We start from the raw sequence: 16,886 nt of genomic DNA on the forward strand, positions 1-16,886 counted from the left end.
TAGCATACAAATTTTAAACTAAAGACTTAGCCAATTTCTGAACATATAACTGCTGCTTCAAATTTCCCCCTTTTCACTGAGGAACTGAAAGTACTTTACAGATGTCACTACAGATTTTTCCCAGTGTTTTCTTGGAAATATCTCTAAGTGAGATATTTAGGAAGCATCTACAACTCTTGGAGGGCATGGTCATTATGGTGAGTATAGGAAATGCCAACACATTACTTTAAGGCCCATTTAGTTGAATTGTTGCCAAGTAGGGGCCTGCACTAAAAGGTACCCTAATGGTCTATATAGGAAGTTCAAATTTTAGCTAATTACAAAGGAGAAAATGAAAAACAGAGGAAATCACACATACACAGAATCACATTTGGAAAATTCAGACACTTATCTACCAACAAGAGGGAAAATAGTTTCTAGGACAAGGGACTAATGGCCTTCTTCAAAATTCTGTGACCAACAGACAACTGCATGACAATGGCTAAAGAAGCAGAAAGTATGCTGTTAAGGTTTCTCTAGCCAGTCACCCATTTGAGACTCTTAGAATCATTACACACTCACAGCACTGACATCTTGCCAATAATTAGCTATCAAAAAAAACAAAAACAAACACATCAAGTTGTTTTCCTGAAGTGGAAGGTAGGAATCAAAAAAGCAGAGATTTTTATCTATTTTGTTCTTGTGCCCCCGTTACTACAATAGATCATAAATCCAGGGGCATTTTACTGATCTACCTTGCTTTGCTTTCCTGCTCTGCTAGACACAGCTGGAATTCAGTGAATGGCTTCCTGTCTCACACAGTAATCACAAAGATTTTGCATCAGCTTTCAAGACTCTATAGTAACTTGTCCCTTTCCCCAACTTTTAATCTTCTACTATGCTCTCTCCTTCACTCACTTACGTTGGTCTTCTTGCTAGTTCTTACCAATCAGGAATGCCCAGCATAGGGTTTTTGCTCTTGCTGTTCCTTCCCTCTGTTGGGACTCTTCCTGTTACCTCTTCCACCCATGTCAAGATGGCTCACTCCCTCACCACTTTCAGGTCTGTACTCAAGCATCACAATCTCTGTAAGGATGTCTCTACTATATTTACAACTGCCCTCCCCTACCCTACCCTGGCACTCTCCGCAGCATTTACCACCATCTACCATGTTATATGTATATTTGACTTATTAATTATGTTTATTGTTATATCTTCCCCAAATAGAAAATAAGTTTTATAAGGGCAGGGGTTTTTGTCTGATTTATTCACCACCATTTCCCCCTGTACCTAGAACAGTGCCTGCCCCCAGGGAAAAGGAAGGAGCAGAGGAGGCAGCAGAAGAGGAGGGGGCAAATAAGGGGAGAGCAGAGGAAGAAGAAGCAAAAAAGGAAATTAGATTGGAAAGACTGTTCCCTGTTCTCTTCCCACCTGTGATTCACCACTTTCTATTGTATCCCAAATACTCTTTGTCTGGCTCTTCTTCCAGTGCTTACCCCCTTTCAAGAATTCCCAGGGCTCTAGCCCTCACACTCATCCACAATAGGAAATTTCACTGATTACCTAAACACTTGACACCTCCCAAATCTATTTATCTGGGCCAGACCTTTTCCCTAACTCTAGACATTCATCATCAGCTACCTACTAGAAAAAAATCCCACCATCCAAGCTGCTCTCATCCATCCTCTCCTTTCCCATCTTATTCACACTGACCTACCTCACTACTCAAATCTCTTGATTAGATAATTACTCTCTGAGGCAAGATAGTGTAATGCTTAGAGAACATGACTGGTAGCATAAAGACCAGGACTTAAGTTCCCAGCTCCACCTTTTCTTTAGTAGAGCTAGCTGTTGAGTCAAGAGAAGTTATTTCATTTAATCTCTGCTAGTTTATTTTCTCACCTGTACACTGGGATAATATTAGTAAGAGTCAAAATGACACTATTTTATTTTAAAACACAGTTACTACTTTGTGAGGAAAACATTCAGGTGTTCCTCAAAATCTATTGGCTCATATTTCAAAGACAAAACAATACAATGTTCTCCTTATTCTTCATCCATTGTTAGTTTTATATCTCCTTCACTCTTTGTAACAGGTAATATATATTTGTGTACATACATGTATGATCTCATATTCTAATGACAAAAAGAGATAGCAATCTAAGACAAACTGGGCATTACTTTTGGAATAACTTAATTTGAGCCCTAATGGGGTCAGATTTTCATGGGACATTCCATTCTTTAACAAACTCTAGGAAGCAATCTTTCATATAGAGGTTAGAAAAACATTCTTCCATTTCATTCTGTAAAGTTCCATTAACAAACAGCACAAATTTCAACATCAACACATGATGCTAGCCAAAGGACTGGAGCCTGGCAGGAAAAGAAGACTGCTTAAATTGTCTCTGCATATTTCTCACTGTTTCTTGGCAAGACTATCTCATTATGGCAAAATTAGCACTCAAAGTGATAGGCAGTAGCTACAATGCTCATAAGTATAGATTGGAAATGCTCTTTTAGAATTTCAAATTTGGACTTGACATCTTTACTGATGCCATACAGTTAAACCAAATGTGACCAAAACAGGATGACATATTTCTGAATTTTAGAACTAGAAATCCATTTAATTAGTATTCTACTAAAATACTTTATCTGATAAATCTCTGGTTAGTAAGCAAAAACAAAACAAAAACAATGACCATAAGCAATACAACAAACAGTACCACAAAAATATTATTTACTTATGTCAAGAAAACATTCCAGGAAGATAAAGCTCTTATAATTATTCTTAAGATTTATTTCTGAATTAATATTAATACATTTTGCTTGTTATTACCCTTAGGTAATCCAGCAATGACTGTTATAGTGCCTTAAATCCTAGCTAGGATTTGGAAGTTTATTCAAGAGATGATGCCAGAGCAGCCTATATATAGCCTGCCATACTGTGCAGAACACTGAAATGTGCTTTAACAGAACTATGTAAACAACTATATATCTGACACCCGAGCTCATGACCACCTTAATTTCATTTTTTGCTTAAACATGAAGAAGACCCCTCACAAATGACTTTTATACTTAATGGGAGGCCACACTCTTGATCATTCTGTTCATCATAAGAGAATAATAGTTTATGATTGAAAAAAATCTATTAGATTTCTTTTGACAGAATAAAGATGTAAGCTAAGAAAGCTTCTTTATATCTTGCATAAAGGAGTGGGAAAATGACTTAAAATTTTTAACGGTCAGTTTGACTCCATTGCCTGTGTGTATTGAACTATAACTTTCTCTACATTTTAAAGAGACACTAGAAAAACATTACAACAAACCAAATAAAATTTGGGCAGCAGTCACTGTTTGTACATGATAGAACAATTTTCAAAACCAGTTTAATCATTGAATATTTTTTTAAATAATGTATTAATGTAAAAAAGTATTAAGTAATCCTTAAGTATAGAAGAAAAATGCTTTTACAGATTACTTGCTATTAGAAATGACCAAATTTTTATTAACGAGCTTAATATTCAATAAACATTAAATAACAGTTCAAAAAAGATATTAATACATTTTTACAATTAGATTAAAACTAGAAAGGCAATGGAAAAGACACTACATAGTCTTTGAAGTTAGACAAACCTTGGTTTAAAACTTCACTCTACATCTCCTGAGCTAATTGGGCAGATTATTTCCACTCTGTAAACCTATTTCCTCATTTGAAAATGGAAATAATGTACCCAATTTGTGGTGTTATTTTAAGAGATTAGTAATAATGTTTTGTTTTGTTTTGTTGTTGTTCTTAATCCTCACCCAAGGCTATTTCTCCATTGATTTTTAGGGAGAGTAGAAGAGAGAGGGAAAGACAGAGAGAAACATTGATGTGAGAGAAACACATCCATTGGTTGCCTCCTGCACGAGCCTCAACCAGGGTTCAGGCCAGGAAGGAGCCTACAACCGAGGTACGTGCTCTTGACCAGAATCAAACCCAGGACCCTTTAGCCCACAGGCCAACACTCTATCCAATGAGCCAAACCAATTAGAGCGAGATTAGTGATAATTTTGTATAAACTACCATATTTGTGATATTGTAAATATTGTGAAATAGAGGCTTGGTGCATGAAATTCGTGCACGGGGGTGGGGGGCGAGGGGTCCCTCAGCCCGGCCTGCACCCTCTCGCAATCCAGGACCGCTGGCTCCTAACCGCTCGCCTGCCTGCCTGCCTGATTGCCCCTAAACACTCTGCCTGCCTGATCTCCCCTAACTGCTCACCTGCCTGCCTGACTGCCCCTAACTGATAACCCGACTGCCTGATTGCCCCCAACCACTCTGCTTGCCTGGCTGCCTGCCTGATCCCCCAACCCAGTGGTCAGCAAACTCATTAGTCAACAGAGCCAAATATCAACAGTAGAACGATTGAAATTTCTTTTTGAGAGCCAAATCTTTTAAACTTAAACTATATAGGTAGGTACATTGTTATTAACTTAATTAGGGTACTCCTAAGGCTTAGGAAGAGCCACACTCAAGGGGCCAAAGAGCCACATGTGGCTCGTGAGCTGCAGTTTGCCAATCATGGCCCTAACCACTCGCCTGCCTGATTGCCCCTAACCACTCTGCATGCCTGCCTGATCACCTCTAACTGCTCGCCTGCCTGCCTGATCGCCCCTAACCACCTCTGCCTCAGCCCCCACTGTGGCAGCTTCATCTGGAATGACATATGGAAGCTCTTTTGGCTGTCCGGTCTAATTAGCATATTATGCTTTTATTATTATAGGTGATCCTATATAATAAAAGCCTAATATGCAAATTGTCCCCACGGGCAGTTGTTCGATGGGGAGTTCAACTGGGAGACTGGGAGTTCGACTGCTTGCTATGATGTGCGCTGACCACCAGGAGGCGGCACGGAACATGGCAGGCATCTGTGACATGGCGCTGGCAGGGCTGCGAGGCTGAGGTTGGGGGCGTGAGCTGGGGCCCGATCTCCGCAGGCCACCCCGAGGGATCCCACCTGTGCAAGAATTCGTGCACTGAGCCTCTAGTATTGTATAATTGGCTTTATTGGCATATAATTACTACTTTTTTAATACAGTTGACTCTTGAACAACATGGGGTTAAACTGTGTGGGTCTACTTATACATGGATTTTTAAAAAATATATTTTTATTGATTTCGGAGAGGGAGAGATAGAAACATCAATGATGAGAGAGAATCATTGATTGGCTGCCTCCTGCATGCCCACACCAGGGATCGAGCCTGCAACCCAGGCATGTGCTCTGACCTGGAATCAAACTGTGACCTCCTGGTTCATAGGTCAATGCTCAACCACTGAGCCACATCGGCCGGCATGGATTTTTTTTTTTTTTCAATAAACACATGCACTGTTTTTAATCCGTGGTTGGGAGGTCACATATGCAGAAGGATAACTGTATGCACTAATTTATGCCATTTTTATATCCACATATTTTTTATCTTTAGGGGTGCATTGGGAAGGTGCCTAGAACCAATCCCCCTTGGATATTGAGGATAGCTAATTTTTGGGGGAGTCAAAAATTATAAACAGATTTTCAACTGCACAGGGGTCAGCACCCCTAACCTCTGCCTTGTTCAAGGGTCAACTGTATAGCTGTCTGAACAACATAGAAAGAATCACTAATTAAATAGTACTATTCCACAGTCAATTCTTGATCATAGTGACTAAACTACATAGAGTTCAAAACAGCTAAATAAACTTAAAGCAATTCATTTTTAGCTTGAAATACAATTATTTCTGCAGCAAATTAACTATGTCCCAGTGAAGGCTATGCATAATAGAAACAAAAAGTTCGCTATGTTCAAATCTATCTTTATAACTTATAAAGTTTTCTTATAACTATAATTTAAGAAACTATAATATTCCATCCAACAATTATCAGAATGCTTTATGAGGTCCATGTCTATTCTGCTCACTGTTGTATACCTAGTGTCTGTACAGTGCCTGACACATAACAACTACCTAGCAAATATCTGTTTAATTGCAGTCCACATACAGCTACTTACGATTATTACAGGGTAGTCAGTAATGGTCCAATGCTAGAAAAATAACCCAAAGTAATAAAGGAGCACACTTGAGAAGTAATTTTAATAGAAAATTAGTCAGAAACCTTTCAGTCCTTAAAAAAATCGTAGAAGGACCTTAACTAAACCACCAGTATGGACCCATTATGAAAATATAAGACTAAATCAAAGAAAACCCTAAAGACTCTATCAAAAAATTATTAGACTTAATAAATGAATTCAGCAATGTAGCAGGATACAAAATTAATGCCAAGAAATCCATGGCATTTCTTTACACCAATAGTGAACTTACAGAAAGGGAGACTAAAAAAGCAATCCCATTTACCATCGCACCAAAAAAATTAAGATACCTAGGAATAAACTTAACTAAGGAGGTAAAAGATTTAAATGCAAAAAACTACAGGACACTGAAAAAAGAGATAGAGGAAGACATAAACAGATGGAAGAACATACCATGTTCATGGATTGGTAGAATCAACATCATCAAAATGTCCAGACTACCCAAAGCAATCTATAGATTCAATGCAATCCCCATTAAATTACCAACAGCGTATTTCACAGATCTAGAACAAACGTTCCAAAAATTCATCTGGAATAAAAAAAAAAGACCTCGAATAGCTGCAGCAATCCTGAGAAAGAAGAACAAAGTAGGTGGGATCTCAATACCAGATATCAAGTTGTATTACAAAGCCACTGTTCTTAAAACAGCTTGGTACTGGCACAAGAACAGACATATAGATCAATAGAATAGAATAGAGAACCCAGAAATCGACCCAAAACACTATGCCCAATTAATACTCGACAAAGGAGGCAAGAGCATACAATGGAGTCAAGACAGTCTCTTCAATAAATGGTGTTGGGAAAATTGGACAGATACATGCAAAAGGATGAAACTAGACCACCAACTCACACCATACACAAAAATAAACTCAAAATGGATAAAGGACTTAAACATAAGACGGGAAACCATAAAAATACTAGAGGAATCCACAGGCAACGAAATCGCAAACATATGCCGAAGGAATTTCTTCTCTGATACTGCTCCCAGGGCAATGGAAACTAAAGAGAAAATAAACAAATGGGACTACATCAAAGTAAAAAGCTTTTGCACAGCAAAGGAAACCACCAACAAAACAACAAGAAAGCCCACTGCATGGGAGAACATATTTGTCAATGATAACACCGATAAGGGTTTAATCTCCAACATTTACAGGGAACTCATGCAACTTAAAAGGAAGATAAACAATCCAATCAAAAAATGGGCAACCGACCTAAATAGACACTTTTCAAAAGAGGACATACAGAAGGCAGAAAGACATATGAAAACATGCTCAAAGTCACTAATTACACGAGAGATGCGAATCAAAACAACAATGTGGTATCATCTCACACCTGTCAGAATGGCTATCATCACCAAATCAGCAAACAAGTGCTGGCGAGGATGTGGAGAAAAAGGAACCCTTCTGCACTGCTGGTGGGAATGCAGACTGGTGCAGCCACTGTGGAGAACAGTATGGAGCTTCCTCAAAAAACTAAAAATGGAACTCCCATTTGACCCAGTGATTCCACTTCTAGGAATATATCCCAAGAAACCAGAAACACCAATCAGAAAGGATATATGCACCCCTATGTTCATAGCAGCACAATTCACCATAGCTAAGATTTGGAAACAGCCTAAGTGCCCATCAGCAGATGAATGGATTAGAAAACTGTGGTACATCTACACAAGGAATACTACGCTGCGGTAAAAAAGAAAGAAGTATTGCCATTTGCAACAGCATGGATGGAACTGGAGAGCATTATGCTAAGTGAAATAAGCCAGTCAGACAAAGAGAAATACCACCTGATCTCACTCATTTGTGGAATATAGAGAACAACATAGACTGATGAACAGGGGCAGATCCAAAGACAGAGAAACAGAGATCAGACTATCAATCCCCAGAGGGAAACTAGGGGAGAGAAGGGGTAAGGGGGAGAGATCAACCGAAGGACTTGTATGCATGCATATAAGCCAAACCAATGGACACGGACAACAGGAGGATGAGAGCATGATTTGGCGGGGGGGGGGGGGGGGGAGGTTGGGGGTTAATGGGAAATGAGGACACATTTGTAATACCTTAACCAATAAAGAAATTAAAAAAGACTAAATCAGAAAATTAAGTTCCATCAACTGGTAGTTAAAGAGGAACAGTAGACCAAGTGAAAGTCACCAGCAATAAACAACAAAATAAGAAGAGTTACAACTATACAAATAAAAACAAAAATATACATCATTAATTTAAAGCAGGAGGTCTTAAAATAAGTCAAGGGGTCCTAGATTTTCCAACTTTCTGTTCACTCTTACCAATTACCTATTTTTTGTTATTGTGTGCTGTAGCAAGCCTTGTGTGAGATGCAAAGATGAGGTTCAACCTGGTATAGAAGGAAGTCATGTGCACACACAGATATTATCTAATATATGTCTGGAACCCTGAAACCAGGACAAGAACCTAACCTGATGCTACTCTAGTCCTTTCCATCTCTACATCATCTACTAGTTTGGTTATTTACTTACTCTTCTGTTTTCAAATTTTATTTGTTTTTAAATATATTTTACTGATTTTTTTACAGAGAGGAAGGGAGAGGGATAGAGAGTTAGAAACATCGATGACAGAGTAACATTGATTCAGCTGCCTCCTTCAACTCCCTACTGGGGATGTGCCTGCAACCCAGGTACATGTCCTTGACCAGAATCGAACCTGGGACCCTTCAGTCCGCAGGCTGATGCTCTATCCACTGAGCCAAACCGGTTAGGGCTGTTTTCAAATTTTAAGTGCCAGCCACTTGAATTCTAGAGTTTGTTTAGTTCATTTAGTTCCTTTATCTTTCTTCTCTTAAAAAAAACAACAACAAACTATTTAAAGGGAGTTAGTTTTTAGATTTTTCAATTTTATTAGATATTAGAGGCCCACTGGGCGAATTCATGCACAGGTGGGGTCCACCAGCCCACTCTGATCAGGCCAATTGGGCTGGGGCTGGGGCGGGGGGGGAGGGGGGGGGCATAGAAGCAGGAGGTTGGCTGGCCAACCCCACACCCCCCATCAGGGTGAGGGGAGCTTGTGGGGGCAGGACTGCCAGGGGGGAGGGGCCACCCATCCCTGATGGAGTCGGGAGGGGCTGGAGAGGGGGGCCTGCTGCCTGCCCCCTGGTGAACTCCCAGTGGAGGGAACAATTTGCATATTAGCCTTTTATTGTATAGGAGAATAGTACATGCAATGTTAAAAACAAGCTCTAATAAAAATCCATGTACACCTTTAAAAGGTTTGTGAAACATTTTAATGACATCTCAAATTCTCCACTGAACCAATGAAGATGATGTATTTCTGCTAAAACGATGAGCAGCTACTAACTGGTTTCAGCAAAATGGGGGCAGTTATGATTCACAGCGAGTCGTCCTCTTCCCAGAAATCTTAAAATCATGTTGTTCAGTTCTTCTGGTCTCTATATTTCCTCCCTCCCAAAGTTGAAGTCTAACTTAAATATTGTTGGCAGAATAATTTGGTAATGTTATTATGTCATTTCCTTTGGTTTTACTATTTGTAACGGAATCAGAGGAATACGTGTTTGTGAAAGGCCAAAAAAAATGCCATTTACACACAAAAATTGAGCATGGGATTTAATAAGCTCAGTTGCATAACAATTCCATCAGACGCTTTAAAATATGGAGTAATATTTTTCCCTTCCCTGTAACTCCTCCGTTGGGTTATTGACTCTAAAGACATTGAAGTTTGAACACAGAGACGGAAACACCGAATTTCAATGACTGGAGACCGAGACCAGAAAGTGAGGCGGGGCCGAGCGCTGATCTCAGCTTCCCCAAAACTTGCATCCAGAACCAGTGAGACAGGAGACCATTAGCCGTGAATAAGGAAAAGCTCACACAACATCGAAATGCTCATCTGTAGTCCCACCGGCTTTCGGGACTCTGCGGCAAAGGCCTCGCAGCTCAAACAGCCCCAATTTTGCCCAAGAAAGTGCTGAGCGGGCGGCGACAAATGTCAGGGGACTGAACCCCAAGCAGCCCAAATCATCGCCCCTCAACCGGACTGACAGCGAGACCGAGCTCCCGCGGGTGCAGGAGGCCTCCGCCCAGCCCCCCGGCCCAAACTCCCCCTGCCCCTCCCAGGCAGGCCGGGCCAGGACCCTCGGGCCGGGGGCCAGGCGCCGCCCGACCGGCCCGCAGCCCTCGGCAGGCCCACCGAGCTCTCCCCGTCCCCCGCCTCCGCCCCGTCAGACCCGGCCGGCGGCAAACGGATCTCCCGCGCCCCACTACCTTGGTCGTACGGATGTGCTCCATGCCGAGGACACGTCGGCCTGCGGACCGCCTCACAGGCGCACCATGAGCGAGAGAACCTGGGCGGCGGCGACCCAGACCCAGCAGGAACCAGTTCCGCTGGGGAGCGCCGAGGCCCGCAGCCCGCCCCCGCCGAGCCCGCCGCGCAGGCGCAGTCGGCCAGCGCCGTCTCCTAGAAACACTTCCCCAAACCCGCGGCCGAGGGGCGTGGGCGGGTGTAACGGAGCGTCGGCGGAGGAGGGCGGCGCCTGCCCCGTCTGGGGCCGCGGCAGATGCTACAGTGCCCCCTGCCAGTGGAGGGCTCGCCAGCCTGACGGAAGCTGACAGAGTACCAGGAGGGCAGGCTGTGGAGGGGACCCCTGAGGACTCTTCTCCTAAGAATGAATCCTGTGGACATGCTGCGAAAGAGATTTTGGTGGGTGAGGGCAAGGTTTCCCTGAAGTCCATCGCCCTACAGTGGACAGCACCAGATGCCAATGCTTTCTCTTTACTTGGAGCTGCAATTCTACTCATAAGAATCTAGTCTAAGGAAATAATCAGATATATTTAGTTTAGCCTTATTTGAAACAATCAAAATCCCCCATACTATGAAATAACATAAATATAAAAAGCCAAAGTGAGAGGCGACAAATATTTACTTGAGGTCAGGAAAGGAATAGCTATCCAGAAAGCACTGATTCGGGGAGAAACCCGAATAGTGTAACAATTAGGAGACAAAGGCAAGGGATATTTATGAGAAAAAAAAAGGAAACAATTATATTAATGGAAGGAAGGCATTTCTATTGGTGCACATAAGCTGATATAGTGACACTAATTCTAAACAATGTTTTCAATTTTCAGTCTGGTAGCCATCAGTCAAGTAGTAATAATATCTGCTTTTTTGTTTGAGATGCAACTTTGTTTTATGCCCAGTCAAAAAGTTAGTTTGCCCTGTTTTAACATTCCAAAGCTTTGAGGCATAAGATCTGCATTCATTTCTTCCTAATATTTAATATTTATTTTTACACTGTTTAAAAAACCAGGGAGGGGTGGGGACAATGGGGGGATAAGGACACATATATAATATCTTAATAAAGAAAAAAAAAAGCTATTAGGGGTATTGGGAAAAAAATACTTTTTCTCTTAAAAAAACAAAAAACACTTAGGCCCTGGCCCTGTAACTCAGTTGGTTAGAGCATTGTCCCCATACACCATGGTTGTGGGTTCTATCCCCAGAGATGTCTGAATACCTGCCGATACTCATTCTAACTCTTCAGCACTAATCATAGGTTTATCTGAATCAGGCTGTGTTCATTTGGGGAGGCTGAGTGAAGGACAAAATATTTGTTCTTAATTGAGTGCACTGTATGATGTACTCAAGTGATCATATTATGTATTCTGTAACCCTGCAATTGAGGAGGTACCCTTGGCCCAGCAAAGTGCACATATCCAGGTTAGGCAACATAGGACTGTCTTAGCCCCATGCTGGGTTGGAGGGAGACATATTATTATGCTTCCAGAAGGTCAATGTACTCTTGCTCTCTCAGGATTTGAGAGTTTAGAAGCTTGCTCCACATTGCCTTAAAGAAGATTATTAATCATTTTTCTGTGTATCCTGTGTGATCATCTCTCTGAATCCTTTAGATAAGTTAACCTTAATTTATCCAAATGGTATCTATGTCTGGTCTTTCCATCCATTTATACCTGCTATTGAACAGTAAACATAATTCTATTAGTTGATAGAGTGGTTGGTCATGCTCTATATTGCACAACCATTTTCTTGAATCCTGGGTTCTTAAGAGGTGACTCAGGCAGCAGTTTTCTTTTTCTCCATAGCTACCCTTCAAGCTTGCTTTGTTACCTCTCCTTTCACCTCTCCTCATTCGGAGCTTGAGCTCCTAGAAAAGTACTAGTCACTTGTGGGTTTTAGAACAATCCAGTTTTTAGAAGTCACTTAGTTCAGTCTAATATAAATAAAAATGTGTTCTTGTATACAATTCAAATCTTCTCTCTCCCAATATCCCCCTAGGTTTGCTAACAGGGGGGAAAGAGGTGGGGACAGAGGTGGGGGGAATCTGTTTTGACAAGCTTGTTCCACCTTCTCCCCATCCTAGCCTCTAACTCCTGCTTTTGCTCCCTGAAAATCAGGTCTTACTTGACTAGTCCTATTATAATCTGGCATCACTGATTTTTGTGTGGCAGATGCCTGAATGGTCCTGTCTTTCTCCCTTGGGCACTGAGTCAGTTGGCTAACTCTTCCCCCATCCTCTGGGATCTATAGGTCTCAATTCCCTGAAGGAGGTGCAATCCTCGTCAGTCAATTTCTTACCAGCTAGATCTTGGTTTCTGATATACTTGAGGCCTAGCTATACCTCTTTTTCTAGATTTTATTGAAACTTCTTTGTATCTGTACAATAACTCTGTCTTCCCATCTCTACCCCCCCCCACATATATATCTATACACACACACACTCACACTTGAACTACTTTGAAATAATTTCTATTCCTCGTACCAAAAAAGGCCTAATTGTTATGGGAAAACTGATCAGGGCAAAGGGAATTAGACAGGCTTGAGAAAGATGTCATTCATGCCATGGAAAAGTCTTATGACTGTATTCCTGCTTCACAGGAGTTGGCATTGGTCCACTGGTCAGAATATGTGCCTTCATCAAGTATAGTGACTTCCTTCCTTGAAAGACTAAAAGAATAAACGTAGATCAATTCTTCCTCTTTGGCTCCTCCTTTTTTTTTTTTTTTTTTTTTTTTTGACTACAACTTGACCATTGGCCTTCTGTTAGCATGTTTCAAGACAATTAGATAACAGGTTGTTGTTGCTTATTTTATTGTTATAGTCTAGTCCTGTAGATATTTTGGGCCTTGGTTCATCTTGGATATTTCCTATGTTTCTTCAGTAACAGATGTAAAATGCACCATTTAGTGTGAATTCCTATTAAAAATAGTATACTAAATTTAGCTATCGAGACCCAACTGCAATGACCTAAACAACACAGAAGTTGATTTTTCTCTCATTTGAAAGAAATCTGAAGGTAGGCAAACCAGGATTGGTATTCTGGCTTTATGGTATCATCAAAGATCTATGTTCATAATATTTTTTTCTGCTACACCTTCCTTAGCACATGACTTTATTCTTAAGTTCCTCATAGTCTAAGACAGCTGTTGGAGACCCAGCATTGTCTAAGTTCCAGGCAGTAGAAGGAAGAAGGAGGAGAAAGGCAAAAGGGATGTACACCAGCTATCTCCTCCTTTAAATGGAATATAACTGGACTATAACAATAAGACAAGCAACAACAACCTGTTATCTAATTGTCTTGAAACATGCCATCAGAAGGACAATGGTCAAGTTCTAGTCTCAAAGACAGGTATTGAAAGACTCATCTTATATGCCCAGCTGAGTGTGGCTCAGTGGTTGAGCATCAACCCAAGAACAACGAAGTCACAGGTTTAATTCCTGACTAGGGCATGTGCCTGGTTGCAGGCTTGATCCCCAGTAGAGGGCCTCAGGAGGCAGCCAATTGATGATTCTCTCTCATCATTGATGTTTCTCTCTCCCTTTCCTTTCCTCTCTGAAGTCAATAAAAATATATATTTTAAAAAAACTCATGTCTCCCACTTACATCTAATTAGCCACATTTACCTGTAAAGGAAGCTTGGATATGTAGTCGTTTATCTAGTTAGTGTGCCACTTTGAACAGAATAGAGATTATTTTTTAAGGAAAAAGGGAAGAATGAAAATTAGGGGCAACAAGATAGCTTCCCTTCTTAATTTTATTTTGACATTGACAAGCTTCTTTTCCTATTATGCTCATTCACTATCATTACCAGGTCATGAAAACTTTTTCACATCCCATCCCCCACACTCACCAAAAGGAAGGACATAATTTTTTTTAAAATGATCACATGTTAAATTAAATATGTTCACCTTCATGAAAAACTCCCTAGATTGCTTTCATTTTTCTCATTTCTTGGGTTATATGTGAAAACTTTGTCAGGAAACAAATCATTCCTGTTCTGATCTGTTGGAAACTTATTTTGGCTTTAGGCTTTTCTTATTTCAAACCAACAAAAAAAAATTGAAAGAGTACAACAATGAACATCCATATACAGTGGGGCCTTGACTTAAGAGTGTCCCGACTAACGAGTTTTTTGAGATACCAGCTGTCTCTCAGCTGATTTTTTGCATTGAGTTGATAGAGTAATTTGAGTTAACGAGCTCCTTAACGAGCTCCTTAAGGAGCTCGGTCTCCGAACGAATTAAACTTGTAAGTCAAGGTCCCACTGTACTTTGCTTGTAGAGTCACCAATTGTTAACATTTTGTCATAGTCCCATTATTGATCTAACTCTATAAATTTTGTCATTGGATCTTTTAAAAATGTAATAGTATTTTTAACGAGGAAGGACACTATCTAAATCTTCAAAGTTAACAGACTCCTTCCAAGAATAAATTCAAGATAGAAGGCAACTAACTGGTTATATACAGTATCTAAAGGTAACTTTTGTCTATTTTATAGGATCAGACCATACATATTACAGATCTCTTTAAATAGATGTGAGATTCCTACTTCCTTTATGTGTTATAGACTTTTGACTGATATTTCTCCAAGGGTTATCCTGATCTGGACATGCTATTGAAGAAAGCTTAGTTAGATATTTTAATGAAAATCAAAATTAGAAATTTTTCACAGTGCTATTGCTTTTCAGATCATTCGGTTTGATTATGACATTAACAATGTCATCATCCAACCAGCAAATCAGCAAAATATGGGGGTTCTTAATAGAATTCTCACAATATAAAAGGGGGGAAGCAAAGGGGCTTGCCATGGAATTTAGAATCTGAATCACTTGCTTCATCGTGGAAAGAAGTATTTCATGCAGAACTGATACATGGGTTCAGGTCCCATAGGGTTCACGCCCCATAATGTTCAAGAAGAATATTTGGAGCATCATTTGGAATAGGATGTGTTACTCTCCCTAGATAAAGGAGGTTAAATTCCAGTGCTTCATGGTTTTTCCTGGCTGGATAGGTTTTAGACATAAATAGGCATAAAGATTGTGTGATTATCATTTTACTGTCAAGTTTTAAAATTTAATAACCAAATTGGGCTTTCATAGAAACAGCTTTCATTGGAGTTTTGTTTCTGTAGAACATAAGATGTAAAGTGTTTTCTTTTTTTGCTAATAAGACAAACAGAAGTTATCTGAGAAAGGTTCTGTGAGGTCCAGTTTTAAACTTGGTGAATTTAGAGGCATGTGGCAGATTGTAATACCGTTCATCAAATATTCCAGTTGCCATCTCTGCAGTGCTCCTCTCTGTAGAATTTTTGGAGTTACTGCAGCATAATTTAAACTACTCTGAAATGAATGAATTTTTGGAGGGACACAATTCATTCCTTAGCAGGTGGCAATGCCCAAGCTCAGCACAGGAGAAAGTGCTGCATTAAGGGGAGTTGTGAGATGTGAGGTTAGTAAGAGCCAGACTGGAACCACTGAGTTTTTTGTTTGTTTGTTTGTTTGTTTTACTAAGGCAATGTCTGGTGAGAATCCTGTTTTAGGAGAGCAAATCTGGTGGTTACTTATGGATAAATTTTTATTGCAAGAAAAAAATCGCATTTACAGGAGGAGTACTGCGACAATTCCCAACAGAAAAATAAAGACCCACGTGTTGATAGCAGCACCTAAAAGGCACCGCCGCCAGGAAGCTTTTCTTGATCCTTTCTCTAGAGGGGATCTCTTCCTTAAACCCCCCTTTTTTCTTATGTTTAAGGGCTGCTCATAGAACACCTAAATTTCACCTTATATTATACGTATACTTGTTTCTGTCGTTTTTTAAATGCCTTTCTTTTGCAGTTCCTCTAGTGTCAGCAGTGGCATCGGAGCGCCGCAAAGCCGGGAGGGAGGCAGCGGTCCGGCAGGGAAGCCGCGCTCCGCCCCCAGGTCCCGCACTGTCAGCGGGCAGGAAACGCTGACACTATTTACAGACTTTACATCCTCTGCCGTTCGGAGGGCCTGTCCACTTCTGTTTGCTCAGCGCCACGAACAGGGCCAGCCAGCCCACCTGCGAAAGGACGCTCTCCTGGATTTTCTTGGTGGCCGCAGCATCGGGCCCCGCATGCCTTGGAGCCCAAAGGTGGTGCTCACGTCCTTGAACCGATGAGTGAATTGTAATTGATTGATTGCCAAACTGTTAGGAGGCACACACCTCCTCGTGTTTCAAAGAGTGGCAGGCAACGAACGATTAAAATCATCTTTCCTGTAAAGGCGGGGGGGGGGGGATAGAAATGATCAGCAGGGCCCTCCCAACTCTGGGATTCTGCGCATCCTTTTAGGAAGTAGGCAAGGACATAAGCATTAATGGAGATACAACAGCGCTGGAATACAGATAACGTCAGCGTGGCTGCCGAAATGGAACTAAAAGAGAAATAGTGTGGTTTTGTTTGAACTCGAGGAGTCTACCTCCAGAGAGGAGGCGGGGCCCCAACCTCAGTCCCAGGGTGCTTTGCGCGGCACGCCGGCCCCCCACCCCATCCCAGA

The 16,886-nt window shown here is 41.0% G+C and overlaps 1 protein-coding gene across 4 annotated transcripts in view; it reads right to left on the reverse strand.

Annotated features, from left to right (window-relative positions):
* Window positions 1-10,513, reverse strand: part of MTMR6 (myotubularin related protein 6) — a 52,204-nt gene extending 41,691 nt beyond the window's left edge. For 3 of the 4 annotated variants that reach the window (XM_059684007.1, XM_059684006.1, XM_059684008.1), the window contains exon 1: window positions 10,337-10,511. In XM_059684007.1, coding sequence (XP_059539990.1) covers window positions 10,337-10,360 — 24 coding nt within the window. In that variant the 5' untranslated portion in view covers window positions 10,361-10,511. Of the gene's footprint in view, window positions 1-10,336 lie in introns of all 4 variants that reach the window. The other variant, XM_059684010.1, reaches the window with a different exon arrangement.
* Between the last annotated feature and the right edge of the window lie 6,373 nt (window positions 10,514-16,886).

Source organism: Myotis daubentonii, chromosome 2, assembly GCF_963259705.1.
Source record: "Myotis daubentonii chromosome 2, mMyoDau2.1, whole genome shotgun sequence".
NCBI lineage: Eukaryota > Metazoa > Chordata > Mammalia > Chiroptera > Vespertilionidae > Myotis > Myotis daubentonii.